General features: G+C 39.0%; 1 protein-coding gene across 9 annotated transcripts; it reads left to right on the top strand.

Annotated features, from left to right (window-relative positions):
- Nucleotides 1–827: 827 nt before the first annotated feature.
- On the top strand, nt 828–17,146 carry GTSF1 (gametocyte specific factor 1). Of its 9 annotated transcripts, none has more exons than XM_086398945.1 (9): nt 828–1,043; nt 2,734–2,779; nt 8,718–8,818; nt 10,598–10,724; nt 11,157–11,240; nt 11,989–12,052; nt 13,283–13,377; nt 14,825–14,857; nt 17,047–17,146. In XM_086398945.1, the coding sequence occupies exons 2-8, from the start codon at nt 2,764–2,766 to the stop codon at nt 14,839–14,841; spliced, it is 504 nt and encodes a 167-aa protein (XP_086255071.1). In that variant the 5' UTR covers nt 828–1,043; nt 2,734–2,763; the 3' UTR covers nt 14,842–14,857; nt 17,047–17,146. The 9 variants fall into 9 exon arrangements, with proteins under 9 accessions (XP_086255071.1, XP_086255070.1, XP_086255066.1 ...); XM_086398944.1 differs by having other exon boundaries at nt 828–907; XM_086398947.1 differs by having other exon boundaries at nt 1,039–1,309.
- The last annotated feature ends 648 nt before the right edge of the window (nt 17,147–17,794 follow it).

Raw genomic sequence — 17,794 nt, forward strand, 5'->3', positions numbered from 1 at the left:
CTCCTTGGAAGGAAAGTTATGACCAACTTAGCATATTAAAAAGCAGAGACATTACTTTGCCAACAAAGGTCCGTCTAGTCAAGGCTATGGTTTTTCCAGTGGTCATGTAGGGATGTGAGAGTTGGACTGTGAAGAAAGCTGAGCACTGAAGAATTGATGCTTTTGAACTGTGGTGTTGAAGAAGACTCTTGAGAGTCCCTTGAACTGCAAGGAGATTCAACCAATCCATTCTAAAGGAGATCAGTCCTGGGTGTTCATTTGGAAGGACTGATGCTAAAGCTGAAACTCCAATACTTTGGCTACTTCATGTGAAGAGTTGACTCATTGGAAAAGACCCTGATGCTGGGAGCGACTTGGGGCAAGAGGAGAAGGGGACGACAGAGGATGAGATGGCTGGATGGCATCACCGACTTGTTGGACATTGAGTTTGAGTGAACTCCGGGAGTTGGTGATGGATAGGGAGGCCTGGCGTGCTGCGATTCATGGGGTCGCCAAGAGTCAGACAAGACTGAGCTACTGAACTGAACTGGACAACTTGCACTAACATGGCTTCCTTCTCACCAGCATCAGTTGACCTCTAAGGTGTCCCATCCCCTCCTCGAGCGCTATGTCTCAGCGCTCATTCTAGTTTCTAAGATGGCCCCCACAGAGGCCGGGAAGGCAGCGCGAGTTCCAGGCACGCAAAGCCACTGTCATTCCAGGTGCCGGAGGACCACCTCCCGAGAGGAGGATGGGCGGAAACCAAGAAGGGAGTGCCAAGAAGGCAGTCATCCGAGCGGCCCGCACCCCCTGCGTCACAGGAAGTGGGGGCCCCACCCACTAACGTCAGAGGCCGGAAGGGAGCGTTGCTGGGGCACGGGTGTGAGCGAAGGCGACCGTGGGGCGAGGAGAGCGTGTCTCCGCCGAGGTAGGAAAGAAGCCCAGGTCCTGGCTTGGGGACCTCCAAAAATCTCACCGTTAGTGGACTAGGATACTTTCACCTTCTAGTATATTCCGTCTTCTGCCCGCCTTGTGGGTCCTCAGCAAAGGTGTTTAGGCAACCGGTGGGTCTGCCACTGCTTCGTCCCGTCGAGGGCCTCCCTAGCTCCTTAGTCTTAGTTTTTTAAGTTAGGCACCTTCCCCACCTTCTTCTATTTAGCCCCATTTTTAAATAGACTCTTGACTTTTGTTTAAAGGAGGAAAAATGTTGGTTTTACTGAGACCCCAGCTCGGTTACGTGTAACCCGTTGCTTCAGGCTACAACCAGCTCCCAGGCTTGACTGCTGAGTGCGCATTTCACCGCCGTCTAGTACTAGGAAAAACGTGAAAAGTTGGTAACAGTTTGATAGTGATAGGACACTTACATGGACAAGGCTGAATGATGAGGCTGTAGTTTCCAGTGCCCTTAATCTACTGTAATTTAGTCTTTTTGCCCCCAGAGGATAGGGGGGCTTCCTGCAAGTTGCTGCATCTGGCAGTGATTGTGCCTTTAAATGCCTTAAAATCAAGGAACATAGTGTTTGGCTCTTCCAGTTCTCTTTTTATTTTTGTTGAAAAAGTATAGAGTAACTATAACATATCAAAAGGAAGGTCAAAATTTCTTAACTCAGACATGAAAATTATTTTTTCATGGCAGTTTCACCAGTGATTGTCATTTACAAATAGGCTCTGCAGCAAATTACTAAACAAGTTCCAGCTGATCACTTGTATTTCCTATCATAGGTTCCAAGACTGCTTATGTCATAGAATGGGGGGAAGGGGTGTGGAATTGTATGAGGAGAGCTGGCTCTAGGGGCAATAACTGTAAATCTAGCCAGTTTTAAGTTTACTATGGGGATGGTTTTATATAAATTTAGTCTTTTTTGTAATGATAAGTTTGTTTAATCACAGAGCTCAATAGGGGAGAGTCAGGTGGAAGAGGGTTCAAACTAAAAATTGTCTTTTAATCTTCCATATTTCTGTTACAGACTTATTCTTTTATGATTCTGCAGCTATAAAATGGACAGTTCTTGAGTACTGACATTCAGAAATGTTTCCTCAGTGCACAGAGGAAATGAGTATTACCTTGAGAAATTTAAATAACCAGATCTGTCTGGTTTAGCGTGGAGGCGGGGGAGGAAATAAAGCATCACTGGGAAAAGTGTGATACTTCCTAATCATGTTTAAGAAAAATCATAGAAATAGTAAACTGGCGTGTCTCTGGGCATACTGAATGGATTGACTGTACAGTCTGACGTAGGCTTCCAGCGTTCCCAAGTCCTCAGGGGCAGGGGGAAGCAAGACTGGCAGCCCGATCATCCTGTATTTTTAAGGACTTGAGAACTTTAAAATAGTACCCTATTCCTTTGTTTATCCTGCAGTTTAAATAACATTCTTGTGGGCTTGACTTGCCCCTTCTAATGTTAAATAGCATCAAACCCTAAAGGATGGTAAAGTGATAAGGTGTTGTAATGGCACTTAGAATTGACTGACATCCTCTCACCTGAATACAGTTTTAGTAGTAGTCATGTTTGGTTTTTCTTAACTGTGAGCCCTAGAATCTATTCTAAGAGTGTGAGTTAGGCAGTGATAAAATGGTTCAAAGTAGTGAAGAATGCATTAAAGGGGAAAAACTAATAGGAAGAGGGAGATGCTATAAGGGTTTTTTATATTAAACTTGGGTAACTTCAGTTCTCTAGTTTGATTCCACTTCTTAGGGCTTCTTTTGATATGTTTTATTTCTGATTTCCTGATCCAGTTTTTTCTTTCCCCCAGCACTTTGGATTTGGCTCCTTAATTCCCAACATGGAAGAAACTTACAGTAAGTACTTCTTGTTGCTTTTAGAAAATAAGTTAAGTTACTTACATGTAACTTTCTGACAAGACTTTTAATGTGTTGAGAAAGATTCACTTTTTCGCTAAACTGCTGGGAAGAAAAAGTGAGACTGTTTAGTAATGCAGAGAAATGTCCAAATTTGAAATAGGACCCTTGAAATTAAAAAGTATGAGAAGTCATCAAGCTTTGAGAAAGCTCCGGTTGGGACACCTATGTTAAACTATATTTTTATTTATTAAGTGAATAATTTTCATTCTTTAGAACTTCAGTTTCTCCTGTTAGTGACACAGGGATGGTAACCCCTGGTTTCTGTTTTTTGGGAATAATATGGTATACCTCATATTGATGTGCATTGAGTTTTTAGGATTAAAGAAATCCTAGGGAGGATTCGTTATAACAAATAGATTTAACAAACTCAACTTACATTAAAGCTACCTGTGTTCTCTTTATATATCTGTAAAAAGGTGTCCCTAATTGATTATGTAGTGTAAGAATAGTTGAAGATAGACCAGAAAGACCATCCATGAATTAATTATCCTGCCTATGTAGAAGAGCATTAATCACAGAAGAAAACTGATTAGTTGTTACTAGCCAGTGTAACTTATTCAAAGCCTCTGTTATTTTATTGCATAATAAACTAGTGAATTAGTTGGAGAAGGCAATGGCACCCCACTCCAGTACTCTTGCCTGGAAAATCCCATGGACGGAGGAGCCTGGAAGGCTGCAGTCCATGAGGTCGCTAGGAGTCGGACACGACTGAGCGACTTCACTTTCACCTTTCACTTTCATACATTGGAGAAGGAAATGGCAACCCACTCCAGTATTCTTGCCTGGAGAATCCCAGGAATGGGGGAGCCTGGTGGGCTGCTGTCTATGGGGTTGCACAGAGTCAGACACGACTGAAGCAGCTTAGCAGCAGTAGCAGGGAGGATTCTTATTTCTCTAGTGATCCAGGAATCTCAATGGCCCAGAAAATCAAATGGGAGCTGGGAGAGCTAGGATCATACAAGAGTAGAACAAGAGAGGCCTGAAAAACCATTTCATTCAACACTAGAATTTTACAACAGAAAACGGAGCCTAGGTTAACTAATTTACCCCATGGTTACGTTGTTGGGGACAGAGTCAGAACCAGAGCCTTGTATGTTGTTTATATGTAGTGCCCTACTTGATACCTCTAGGCACTATGGTTTCTAGACCCTGACCAAGTTTGAGGAACATCTCAGTGGATGAAACTTGTCAACAAGGCTGCCTTTGTTTCTTACCTTGCTATCTTGTTCAGAATCTCTTAAGTTCTAACTGAAAGATATTTTAGTTCCATTCTGCCTTCAAGGAAGAGTCCAATAGAACCTTTATCACCAACAGGTAGAAATTACATGGAAACAGTCTTTATTAAATATCTACTATAGCATGCCGAAGAATCACCTGGGATACTTGTTAAGACACAGGTTTCTGGAGCCCTCCCCCCAAATTTTTGATTCAGAAGGTCTGGGACTCAAGAATTTGCATTTCTAACACGCTCCCAGGTGGTAATGCTAATGAGGACCATACTTTGAGAATAATGGATCTAGAAGTCTGATTCTCCTTGATCTTCCTTAGGGCTCCCTGCTTCACTTCCTTAATTTTTCTAAAAATATGTTAATTAAAATCTGAGATTTCTGTGTGAGATAGATACAAGAGATTTATATTTATTCTTGGAAGCTTATTACTCTGTTAAATTAGAAAGCATCATCTCCCTTTATGTCTCGTATTCTTTACTTTTTCCAGTGGTAATTTTTTTCTTAGAAAAATATCACTTGGTTCTTGTAATTACTGCTACATAGCACAGACTTTTTTAATCAGTAGATGTTTGTTAAAGAAAGAAGGAAATGGTTAATTTTGCTGTTTCTTTAAAATTTTTAAGTTTGTGGTTAAGTAAATTTAGTAAAATATATTGGCTTGTAAAGACTCAACTCTTAAGCATAGCATTTTTTTCTGTTTATCTGTGTCTTGGTAAAGTTTCACTGTTTTTAAGATTTAAAAAAAAAAAGAACCTGGCAGTATGTTAGAAATGCATTATCTCAGGCCTCATCTCAAACGTGCTGAATCAGAATCTAAAGTCCTCAAGTGATTTAACACCAGGAATCAAGTTAAAGTGAGAAATACTGTTTAGAATGTACTTGACCTTTTCCCCCAACTGATCTAAAACTCTCTAATCTGCCAGATTCCTGAGGCTCTCCAGCTTCTGTCTTCAGGCAATACCTCTTAGCTGATGATACTCTTGTCAGGTCTGGTTCCTCATTTCCGTGAAGTTTCCTCCATTTCTCACCATGGGTTCTGGACCCTATCCAAGTGTGAGGAATATCTGAGTCTGTGCTTTTGGAGGAAGCTTGTCCATGAGGCCTACTTTGTTTTCCGAATTAAATTATATTCCCAAAAAGTCACTCAAGATTTTTGCTGATCTCTAACAATCTAGAGAGGTGGGATGGGGTGGGAGGTGAGAGGGAGGGGAACATATGTATACCTATGGCTCATTCGTGTTGATGTATGGCAGAAACCAACACAATATTGTAAAGCAATTATCTCCAATTAAAAAGAAATTAAAAATTGTTTTAATGTTAAAAAACAGGTAAACCAATTTAAGGGACATTCTAAAAAATTTTTTTGCTGAGGAGTTCAATGTTATTTGTTACAACTTTAATTTCATATACTACTTTGTGCAGTACTCCTAGGTATCTGCCCAAGGAAAATACTCATACAGTACACAGATAAGTATATATTAGGTTGCTAGCCACAGCATTTATGTAATAGTAAAAACTAGAAACAACGTAAATGTATCAGTAAGGGAACTGAGTAAGCTTAAGTTTTAAGCTACATCCATACACAGCAGGGAAATGTTTCTTACATTTCACTGATACAGAAGGAGCTGTTAAGTTTGTTTGTTTGTTTTTTAAAGAAAAGCAAATAAAATAGTTACAGGAAATCCTGTCACATGCTACACTCTGAGAACATTGTGGTAATTTAATTAATCACAAAAAGTTAGAACTGCACATGGAACAACAGACTGGTTCCAAATAGGAAAAGGAGTACGTCAAGGCTGTATATTGTCACCCTGCTTATTTAACTTCTATGCAGAGTACATCATGAGAAACGCTGGGCTGGAAGAAGCACAAGCTGGAATCAAGATTGCCGGGAGAAATATCAATAACCTCAGATATGCAGATGACACCACCCTTATGGCAGAAAGTGAAGAGGAACTCAAAAGCCTCTTGATGAAAGTGAAAGAGGAGAGTGAAAAAGTTGGCTTAAATCTCAACATTCAGAAAACTAAGATCATGGCATCTGGTCCCATCACTTCATGGCAAATAGATGGGGAAACAGTGTCAGACTTTATTTTGGGGGGCTCCAAAATCACTGCAGATGGTGATTGCAGCCATGAAATTAAAAGACGCTTACTCCTTGGAAGGAAAGTTATGACCAACCTAGATAGCATATTAAAAAGCAGAGACATTACTTTGCTAACAAAGGTCCGTCTAGTCAAGGCTATAGTTTTTCCAGTGGTCATGCATGGATGTGAGAGTTGGACTGTGAAGAAAGCTGAGCGCCGAAGAATTGATGCTTTTGAACTGTGGTGTTGGAGAAGACTCTTGAGAGTCCCTTGGACTGCAAGGAGATCAGTCCTGGGTGTTCTTTGGAAGGACTGATGCTAAAGCTGAAACTCCAATACTTTGGCCACCTCATGTGAAGAGTTGACTCATTGGAAAAGACTCTGATGCTGGGAGGGATTGGGGGCAGGATAAGGGGACGACAGAGGATGAGATGGCTGGATGGCATCACCGACTCGATGGACATGAGTTTGAGTGAACTCCAGGAGTTGGTGATGGATGGACAGGGAGGCCTGGCATGTTGCAGTTAATGGGGTCGCAAAGAGTTGGACACGACTGAGCAACTAAACTGAACTGAATCACAAAAAGACCACATGCCATGTGATTTCACTTATATGAAATATCTAGAATAGTCAAACTCATAGAAACAAAAAGTAGAATAATGGCTGCCAGAGGTTTCAGGGAGGAGGCAATGGGAGTTATTTAATGGGTATAGAGTTTGTTTTGCAAGGTGAAAATTTCTAGAGGTTGTCTAGATTCACAACAACGTGAATATAATTAACACCAATAAACTGTACACTTTTAAATAGTTAATGTGATGAATTTTTGTTATTTATGTTATTACCATTAAAAATTTTTAATTAAACATAAAATTGAAAAATGTTTAATATTTAAATAAAAGACCCGTTTAGAGCAGACCTTAGTTATCAGAGACCAAAAAGTAAAGCGTTTTAGTAGGAAGCTATCATTATTAACTCTGATGTATGCCACTGTATGGGCAGTAAAATGTGTATGAATCATAAAGTATGTCCAGTCTGTCAGCTCCTGACACGGCCTATCATTTGCTTGTGATAAAATGGATTAAATGGAGGAAAACTAACAAGAATTTCATCTGTATGCTCTTCCTGTGTATCCTAAAGCTTCAGAAATGTGAAAGGATCACTGCTCAGGATGAGCCTGGTTGGCATAATAAGCCTGCTTGTCCTTTAAGACTTTTCATTCCTGTTCATTCTGTCCTTCAAGTCACCTTTCTGACTCATTTGCATCACGATCATGGTTAGCAATTTATCCCATGTTTACCACTCTTCCAGGGACACTGTTTCAGTTCCCCTGGCTTCTGATGTTCATAGCAGTCTCTTGGTTTATAAGCTTCTTATCAAATGTGAATTGTTTATCTAATTTCACTTTTATTATTGCCTTCAGTGGTGGCAACAGCATTTTATTAGATTGCCTCTTGTCCTCATAATATATTCAAAATGTACTTAACTGTTTAACTTCTCTCCTTTAACCAAGATTCTTAAAATTTGGGGCTCAGCCTGGACATTTTGCAGAACCTAAGATTAGTTTTACATGTTATGAGAAACTTCTCTAGAGTCTATTAAACTATTGAAATGGAGCCTGAAAGTATAGTCTTCTAAGGGTACTTTTAAATTGCACAATATAGGTTAGGGGTTGGCTTTCTCACAGTAGCCTCATATATGTGCAGTTGTCTCAAACTTAGGAGGTTCTATTTTTGCAGATTATTCTTTCTACTTTTTATCTGGCCAGTTTCATGATCATCAGATTAAAGAATTCTGTAGGGGGTTTTTTCTCATTATGTTCCAAAATAAGAAATTTTGGAACCTTTACCAATTTGGTAAAGGTATTGGTCTCATTTGAGAGGTAACTAGATTCACTGACTAGGAGCTATTTCGAGAAGTACATTAAATCAGGCAGACAAAAAAATAAATCTATGAACGAGTATTTCCTAAGCTTCCATAGAACATATAACTGATATAGAGCAGTGCTTACCAACTTTTTTCATGTCATGACAAACTAGTAAATAGGGATGCTGGTGTAGGGGGTTAACTACCCTCAGCTTGCCCTAAGACTAGTTGGGGACTAGGGGGCACACGTGCAGTGGACCCCCACATCAGTATATCAATACATTGTCCGTTCCAACCTTCAGTATACTGCCTGGGAAGTTTTGGTTGAACTAGCTAGAGAAAAGTATGACCCTGAATTAGCACCTTCAGAAAAGGAAAAGACGTATCGTTTAATTTTTTGTTATAATAAGGATTACCAACAATAAAAACAACAGTATTTATGTACGACCAAATGTGAACTTTGACCCCACCCCATGAATGCTGGTTTTGCTGGACTTAATGAAGATTCAATAACACAGTTTTATCTTACGTTTTCAGATGTTTTTAGTCACCCTTTAAAAAAAATCTTTCAAGTTGTTGTTAGGCTGTCTTGTTCAGTTCTTAACAGATGCTGTTGAAAAATCCATGTGCCAAGGATGCTGAAATGTTGCAAGGGCCTGTTAAGCTTTATACTTAGCCTGTTTTTCTGTCTTTCAGTCGATACTCTGGACCCTGAAAAGCTGTTACAATGCCCCTATGATAAAAACCACCAGATCAGGGCCTGCAGGTTTCCTTATCATCTTATCAAGTGCAGAAAGGTATGATATTATTTTCTCAATTTGCCCGGTGATGGCCTCCTGAGTTCTTTTAAAAAACCAAATTTTATAAATATCAAATAATTTTAGCATATATGTTTTAATTAAATGCCAGAATTGCTTTGGGTTAAATGCCAACATTTATAGAAAAGAATTTCTTTATTTCTTGGGTATGTAAGTTTTTTCTCATTTGGGTTTTTCCCCCAACTAGTGACACAGCACCCTTAAACAGTTTCTCTCCAGTCTTCTCACCCTCTGTGAAACAGAGGAAACACTAATTTTTACTAGTGATAAGAAATCATTCTTGCCTTGTAAATTTGATGTACTTATTGTCCTGATAAGGATTGAGTACTGTAATACACTTATTTCTGATTTGTTTGTTTGTTTGTTTAGAATTGTTAGAGAAGTTGAACAACTAGAGGTTAACCCAAGAAAAAATTATTCATAAAAATAACTATTTCTCCAAGTTTCAACAGTAAGCATCTTTAGGGGGAGGGGGGAAAATAAAAGCTCAAAGAGTTTTTTCCCTCTGGTCACCTTTTGTAGATTTAGTTCATGTAAGCTAATTTAATGCTGATACATTAATTGAGACAGTTTGAAAGGGTGGTTAGAATAGAAAGGTCAGATACAGAGGCCAGAGTTCTGCCAGGATTTATGCTTGGAAAACAACTTAGGTATTTAATCCAAACCTGCATACAGTTCACATATGCATTAATATTCTTCAAGGGATGTTTCTCTTGCAGTCCTGGAGACGTGATTATAATGCTATTGTTGATTATTTCTCAGCTCCTTTCAATGTCTAGAGCAAGAATTCCTTAAGGTTGAACCTAGACATTACAGACCAGCAGATACCACCACAACTTCCTCCTGTAGGCTCTCAGACATGTCCCAAGGAGAAAGGTTGGGAAAGGGAGCCATCATCATAACTCCCCTGTCCTAATGCTCTTAATCTTCAGCCACAAAACCTTTGCATTAGAATGCCCACTATCCCTTTAAAAAATCATGGAGATACCTGCCCTCACAATTTTCTCCATCTTCTATTTTTTTGCACCCTTCTCCCCACTTTACATTATTTTTACTTTTTTGAGTATCATTTGTGATATATCTTTTGCTTCTCCTAATTTCTTAATTGCTGGTAAATTTAACATAGCATTTGGGTTATATTAAACACTTTGTTTTGTTTTCTTGTTTTGTATTAAAATAAGGAACTTGGTCAACAGAGTTCTCTATCATCTGGACTTTTCCTTAGTGAAATAGCTGAAATAAAGGACAAATTGTTCAGAGCCTCATTTCAGGCATCGTTACTTTAAAGAAGTGTTCCTGTGTTAATCTGAAAAATCATTGGGTTTGCCTCTTCTGCAGCTCCCTTCCCACAGCTATTTTCCTGCACTCTTGTACTGCAGCAGCAGGGGCGCTACTGCAATGCAGACAAAGTGTGTTTTAGTGTTGCTGTTCGTCCTGAATATCAGCTTTCAAAGACATCCAGAGAGCTGTGCCTTACAGGCTGTGCCTTACAGGCTGTGCCACCGGACTCGCATGACCCTGAGAAGTAAACAGGGAGAATATATGATTCAAATACCCAATCTTAAATTCACTGTTTACTTCCTTATAAACCATTTTAACCCCAATATCTGTGTTGTCAGTCTTTATAATCATAACAAAGAGGTAATGTCTCTGTGATCTGTATAGGTGATTAATAATTCTCTCTTAATGTTCTGCTGAGTGTACCTATCACAGTTCCACCACAAGTTTATTGACAAACCACTTTAATTTTTTTCCCAGAATCATCCTGATGTCGCAAACAAACTGGCAACTTGTCCCTTCAATGCTCGCCATCAGGTTCCTCGGGCTGAAATCAGTCATCATATCTCAAGCTGTGATGACAAAAGCTGTATTGAGCAGGATGTAGGTAAGACTGACTAGCTAAGATGTTTCAGTACTGGAGGTTAGCTCCGTCAAATTTATATGATGCTACATTGTCATCTTGATTTTTGGCTTTCATCATTTCAGAAAAACAATACCTTTCTGCCTTTGAGATTTTTAATCTTAGCAGCAAAAGATTGTCAGGTGCCAGACTTCTTTTTCTTCTGACCAACCTGATTGATTTTACTAATAATTCGTTTAAAAATAAAAATTCTTTTATTACCGTAAATACAGCAAACATCTTTGTTTCTGCTTCTCTTTCTTGTCTTCTGTCGGAAAGGAGATAAGACCTGTTTAGCTTTCATCCTATCCATTTTTCAGAAACAAAGGCCCTGCAACCTTTTAAGCCACTAACTCCTTTAAATATAATAACTTGGCAGTGTCCCCTTCTTAAGTCAGAATCTCTGTTGTCTTGCAGTCAACCAAACCAGGAGCCTTGGACAAGAGACTATGGCTGAGAGCACGTGGCGGTGCCCTCCTTGCGATGAAGACTGGGACAAAGGTGAGGGGCCTCCATGTCTCTTTCTCCACAGTGCCAAACTCTGGAGTCGTTTGCTCTAGACAGAAGGAAGGGTCTCCTTTTTTATGAACATACCATGTTGTTCAGAATGCCTTATTATTCTTACTGAGCCCCAGTACAAAGACAGTTGTATCTCTGTGCAGACACACGGAACAGCCTTTCCCACTTGATTGGAAAAGAACACTACTTTACATATGTTTTTTTCATAAATTGTGTTATACCATCTGTGTTTGGTTGTTACTAGTCATGTTTATTCGGAGAAGGCAATGGCACCCCACTCCAGTACTCTTGCCTGGAAAATCCCATGGACGGAGGAGCCTGGTGGGCTGCAGTCCATGGGGTCGATAAAAGTTGGACACAACTGAGCGACTTCACTTTCCCTTTTCACTTTCATGCATTGGAGAAGGAAATGGCAACCCACTCCAGTGTTCTTGCCTGGAGAATCCCAGGGACGGGGGAGCCTGGTGGGCTGCCATCTATGGGGTCGCACAGAGTCGGACACGACTGAAGCGACTTAGCAGCAGCAGCAGCAGGCACGTTTATTATTATTTATGTCGCTTGTGTTTCTATCCTTCAGTTAAATTCTTGCTACTGTGTCACTTAGGGTACTTGACCAGTTTTTACTTGCTTCTCTAAACTTGTTTATTATTTCTCATCTCACAAATTCGACAAGCATGAATTGGTGTTTTACCTAGTAGCACCACAAACTGTGTTTTGTTTCCTTTGGCAGATTTGTGGGAACAGACCAGCACCCCATTTGTCTGGGGCACAGCCAACTACTGTGGCAACAATAGGTAAATGAAAAGATCTCATTCCCACCACTTCCTCCCAGAATCAAAGTGCTCTGTTACCAACAGAAGGCTCCAGAGCATGTATTGACCTCTTTCCTCAATGATGTTACTTGGTGGTAATTTGTCTAGATATAGTTTTGGTGGTTTTTTTTCTATTTATTCCTTGAGTCATAAAAAGGTCACATGCTTTGCATTAATTCCTGTGGGAACACAAAAATACTAGCTTGTAGTCTAGCACAGGAGACAGTGGCGCCAGCCATTCTTATGTCTTAAGAGTTTTTGCTAAGTTCATGTTATTTTAATGCTTTGAAAAACTTATGTAGCTGTACTATATGTGTTATTTTTGCTCTGGATAACTAGTGTCTAAGGAAAAAGTAATCTTAAAAGTTTCTGATTTGAGATTGGAGAATCCATAATACCAATTATGTATGGAAAAAACTCATCTCCTTCCCCACTGATTTTGTATCTAATTTAAATCTCTAAGATTTTTCATTGCCACTTGATCTTCAAACCTTTTAGGATCATGTTCCGAATTCCCTGGCAGTCCAGTAGTTAGAATGCCACACTTTCACTACCAAGGGTGCAGGTTCCATCCCTGGCTGGGGAACTAAGATCCCATAAGCCATATAGTGTGGCCAACAAGAAAAAAAAAGATCATATTTCAAACCCAAATGAGAGCATTTCCAGATTAGAAAATGAAAATATTAGATAGTAGACTTCATTTTATCCTCAAATAGAATACTTAACCAATTTTTATTTTTTAGCTCCTAAAGTCAGTTATTATAAGTGTACAGTTATTTGTAGTTTATGTATACACTGAGATAGAAAAACTTAAAGATGAATTCCATTGGTACAATTTTAATTTTATCTCAATTCTGTGAGATTTGTTGCCTTTAGTTTGGTTGTCTTGGCATTTTTTATCTCTTATGTATATTGAGTGAGTTGATGAGCCTGTCATACAATTGAACAGTAGATGGCATTGCTGTTTATCTCAATTTCTAGAAAATGAAAATGGTTAAACCCATCTTAATGCCTGTACAGAACAGTGAGCTATCCAGAGAAGTGGTAATCATTCTAATTGCAAGAATGTTTTGATGGAAATGTGTTTACATTTCAGAATGTAGGTGGTTGTTTTTCCCCAAATTACAAAAAACACATTTTGATTGTCTTATGTTTGCCTGCCTAAAGAATGCAAATATGCCAGCATACTCAAATTCATCTCTCTTTTTGCAGCCCTGCAAGCAACATAGTTATGGAACATAAGAGTAACCTGGCTTCAGGCATGCGTGTTCCCAAGTCTCTTCCATATGTTCTGCCATGGAAAAACAGTAAGTGAAATAGTGGCAAAATGTTCTTGCTATGTGTTGTACTAAATAAATACAGTTGGTCTTAATTATTCAAGGACATGTTCAGTCTGAATACCGAATGCCTTGCACCCATATGACCCTGAGAGTGAGTGCCTCCCCAGATTTTGCATCTTAAGCACATCACTCATCTCACCCTGGTCCTAACCCTGGTTAGTAACAGGCAAGTACAGGATCACAGAAGCCTAAAGAATATTTTCAAGACAGGGTGATGGAGAAAGAAAGGGCAACCCACTCCAGTATTCTTGCCTGGGAAATCCCATGAACAGAGGAGCCTGGGGTCACAAAGAGTCAGACACATCTTAGCAACTGAGCACGCGTGCATACTAGTTGAGCTTCCTGACAGAAAGCTCTATGCTGTGTGCTCTCATCAGTATTCTTATCTGCTCTTCAAAACTATAAACAAGGAACGTTTTGGTTAAAATTTTTTAATTATAAAATACATACTAATTGTACAAAAAATTGTTTGCTTTGCTGGTAGTTGGCAGATCTGGACCCTGAATGAGTCTCTTAACTCCCAAGACCAGACCAGAATTATCCCCACGTTTCCTTTTCCTGCCTTTTCAGTTCTCTTTGTTTCCTGCCCACTCCCACCTCTCTTATACCATTTCTCTACCCCCATCTCAACCCTTTGGTTTCAGCTATGAATAAATGCCTACTTCAATTGTGAATTACTGATGGCTTAAAAAATTACATTTTTGCAAATAAAACTCAAACCGAGAAAGAAAAAACAAGGGTGACCACTGACATCGGATTCCATGGATAAATTTGGGACCAATAAAAAGACTGTTTTAACTAGGAGGAAATCATCCCTGATTTTTTAAAGCATAATATCAATAGGGAATTGGGATTAGAAATTGGATTGCAAGGGCCTGAAAGGTAATGGGTAGAGACAAAATGAAAGTAATGTTATAAGAACCAGCACAAGAATGGTATTCAGATGTCTTCCCAAGGCCTCGGAGACAATGCTGAGTAAACAGGTCTGAAATTCATGTCATACCACCCTAGTAAAGAAATTCCCATATATTGGTACACCCAACATACTGTCATTTTTATTTAATATAAACTTCCTTTTCCTGATGTTGCCCCCAAATTCAGATGTCCTTGATTTCAGTCTTTGTTGTTGTTTGAGCTAATTTTTAGGTGGCTACAGGATCCCCTTTAAAACATTTCCCTTTGGATAGTTGCATTTCCCCCAATATGAGATTACCTAATCATATGCCATAAGGCTTGATAGGTGGAAGACTATTTTCTTTATCCGTGCTGAAATCCAGTCACTAATTTTAAATTCTACTTTATTATATAATTCCATATACCCCAGGAATAAATCATTTGTGTTTAGTAAGACTAGGGGGTGGAGTGAATTTCAATTGACATGGTGTATTTATTTTGAAATATTTCTACTCCATAGATGGAAATGCACAGTAACTGAATATTTCATCAAGTAAGTGTTTCAGTTTTATTTCATAATTTTTTCAGATGGTAGCAAGATTTAACTGGACATAAAGCAATTTGGGTCCAATTTTCTTTTAGATTATGGTACCAAATTAAAGCTCTGTGTGTGCCTTTCGTTTTTTAAGTATATAGCCTCTGTTATGGCTTTACATGCTAATGAATAAACATTTACTAGTTAAATTAGAATTCTGTTACATGCCAAGTTGCTCTCCCTAACGTTAGTGCACATTGCCTTTTTCTTTTTTTTTTTAATCAAAGTTGCATTCTACATCTATCATGCCTTTTTAATGGGCTGAGATTAATCAGACAGCTGTGCTTCACTGCTTTGCAATTCTTTCCCTGTGCAGTACAATTTAATACTCATCAAAAAATTCATACTTTTTAACTAGCATTTTAAAGTTTTGGGTCTCCAAAAGTCTCTAGATCTTATTGCACTGTAGATCTTATCTGAATATTTGATTTAGCAGAACCTCACAAAATCTATATAAAGAGACCAAAATCTTTTAGTTTTCATAGATGAAGCCCATCTTTGAGATACCCTATGTACCCACAGCAGAGCCAGGTTTGATGCTTCAAACGGCTGCCTTGGCTGAGGTTGACCAGCCACATGGCTTCTGGCAAAAGAGGAATATTGTTGGGCCGGGAATGGGATGATAATCCCCACTGTCATGAGATGGTAGGCCTTCAGTGAATATTTATTGAATGAATGAGTAATTGGCTTGTTGCCTTGTAGTCCATTCACTTTTTCTGAACAGTGAAGCAGATGGATCTTCTGCGAGCTAGGGTTTGTTTTGTACCAAAACTGATGTTTCTTCTGTTGAGAAACAAAAGATATTCTAAAAGCAAACACCCCTTAGCTGAGAACAATAATATTTATCAGTTGCTTCTAGGGACGGGCCATTTTTCTTGGTAGGTTCTGACATCAAATTATTAAATATATCTGGAAGCCAGAAAATTGGATTTGGTCCCAGAAGGGAAAGAGGCGCAACTGCAGTGGAGTGCATCAGAAAAGCACACACAGACCTGGGTAAATGAAGAACTCTGAATCCTTCTCTGGCACACTGCTCAAAGTGTTTGGTGTTCATCCAGTATGGATAGCTACCTATCCAGTGGCTACTCTATGGTGAAAGCCTAGGAGAAACTTCTTGTCACTTAGGACTAAACACTTTTCTGCTTTGGAAAAGTGATAAACTCATTACACACTGATAATTTTTCTGTACGTGTTACCACAGAGGAATAAGGGGGAAAATTTAGGTAAGAATCCTTAAATAGCCACAGATCTTCTTATCCTCTTAGTTAAAAATAAAGCACCATTTTTTGAACGCCTGTTGTTGCAGAATTCTCTTCTTTGGGTAGATAGACACACACACACTGCACACACGCACGCACACACACACACACACACACACACACACGGAAGGCATGACTTATTCCCTTAAGGAACTTAAAGAGTAAGCAGAAAATTTTTTTTATTGCACATACATGAAAAGGGTTTGTTCACCTTGCACTTAAATGCTTTATCCCATTTATGTTTTCATCAACAATATTTTACCAGATAAGTGCCTCAGAAGCAGGTATACCGTGTTCATTTTTGTTCCCCTATTATGCATTGTGAGCTTCCCTGATAGCTCAGCTGGTCCTGGGTCGGGAAGATCCCCTGGAGAAGGGCACGGCTACCCACTCCAATATTCTGGCCTGGAGAATTCCATGGACTACATAGTCCATGGGTTTGCAAAGAGTCGGGCAGAACTGAGTGACTTTACTTTCAATGTGCATCGTAATAGCTCAAAAAATATTATTAAATTAATGAGTAGATAGGGTATATGAAAAGAGAAAAAAGTAAGTTAATTGGAATTAGTCCAGAATTGTCTGGAGAAGTCAGTTGCCTGGATGGTAAATTCTGATTTTCTCTTCACCCATGGTAACTATCAAGGACTGTATATTGATCTCTGTATAGAATGTTTTTAAATCAATTAACAAGTTTCTGTGTGATTAGTAATACTAAAGAGCTAAGGGTCAGAAGGTACCTGGTGTTCTGCCCTTAACAACAACAGATTCTTCCAGCAGACCAAGAGACTGTAATTGGGCTATAGTTGTGTGGCCTGTTGTCAGATGTGGTTGGTGCTTTTGTCATTGAAAGGAACTAAGAACTCTTATTTTTTTCTTGTTTCCTTACAGATGCCAGACCCTGGAAGACTTTTCTTCCTGCTACAGTGTGTTCTTCATTTTTTTTCTCCTAATCTAATTATAGAAAGATAAACTGTCTGTGACTTGCAAACTGACAAGTACCTTTTTTTTTCCCTCCCTGCCGTGAGTCCTTACTCATTTGATACAAGAAAAAACCCTCATGCTCAGAAGAAATGTTTCAAGTAAACCATCATTGTAGACAGCTTGATAATTTGGTTAAGTGCCTGCAGCCCCAAGATCAGAATTCATATCCCATTCTGCATTAATGAAACAGAATCATCTAAAGTTACCTTAAAGGATCCAGCTAAAGCAGGCAAGAAATTTGGATTGGAAAAAGTAACTGTGTTTGTGTTCTCTGACTCACATGAACCAAATTCCTTCTAGCATTTATAGGAATGGACCTTTTCTGTTTACTGAGTCTTTGATGTTGATAGCATTTATATATAGAAATATACCCCATTCTTATTTAGAATCCTTAGGACATCTTGTTCCCTAAACTTTTCTAACTTAGGATAGGTTTCTTTTCTCTTTCCCACATTTCAGCTAGAAATTGTACTAGCTGTCAAGGTAGGTGTGGATTATGTAGGAGTGAAGATTAGAATGAAGAGGAGGAACCAGTGTACATGTGGAGAAGAGATAGGCTTTCCACCTGTGTGTGAAATTTGATTAAGCTCAAAGCTGAAATGTGTGAAGGCCCTGGGACGTGTGTGTAAAAAGTTAGATTTCTGAAATACCCAAG

This window comes from Bos grunniens, chromosome 5 (assembly GCF_055505025.1).
Source record: "Bos grunniens cultivar Pamir isolate PY7600 chromosome 5, Bosgru_T2T1.0, whole genome shotgun sequence".
Lineage (NCBI taxonomy): Eukaryota > Metazoa > Chordata > Mammalia > Artiodactyla > Bovidae > Bos > Bos grunniens.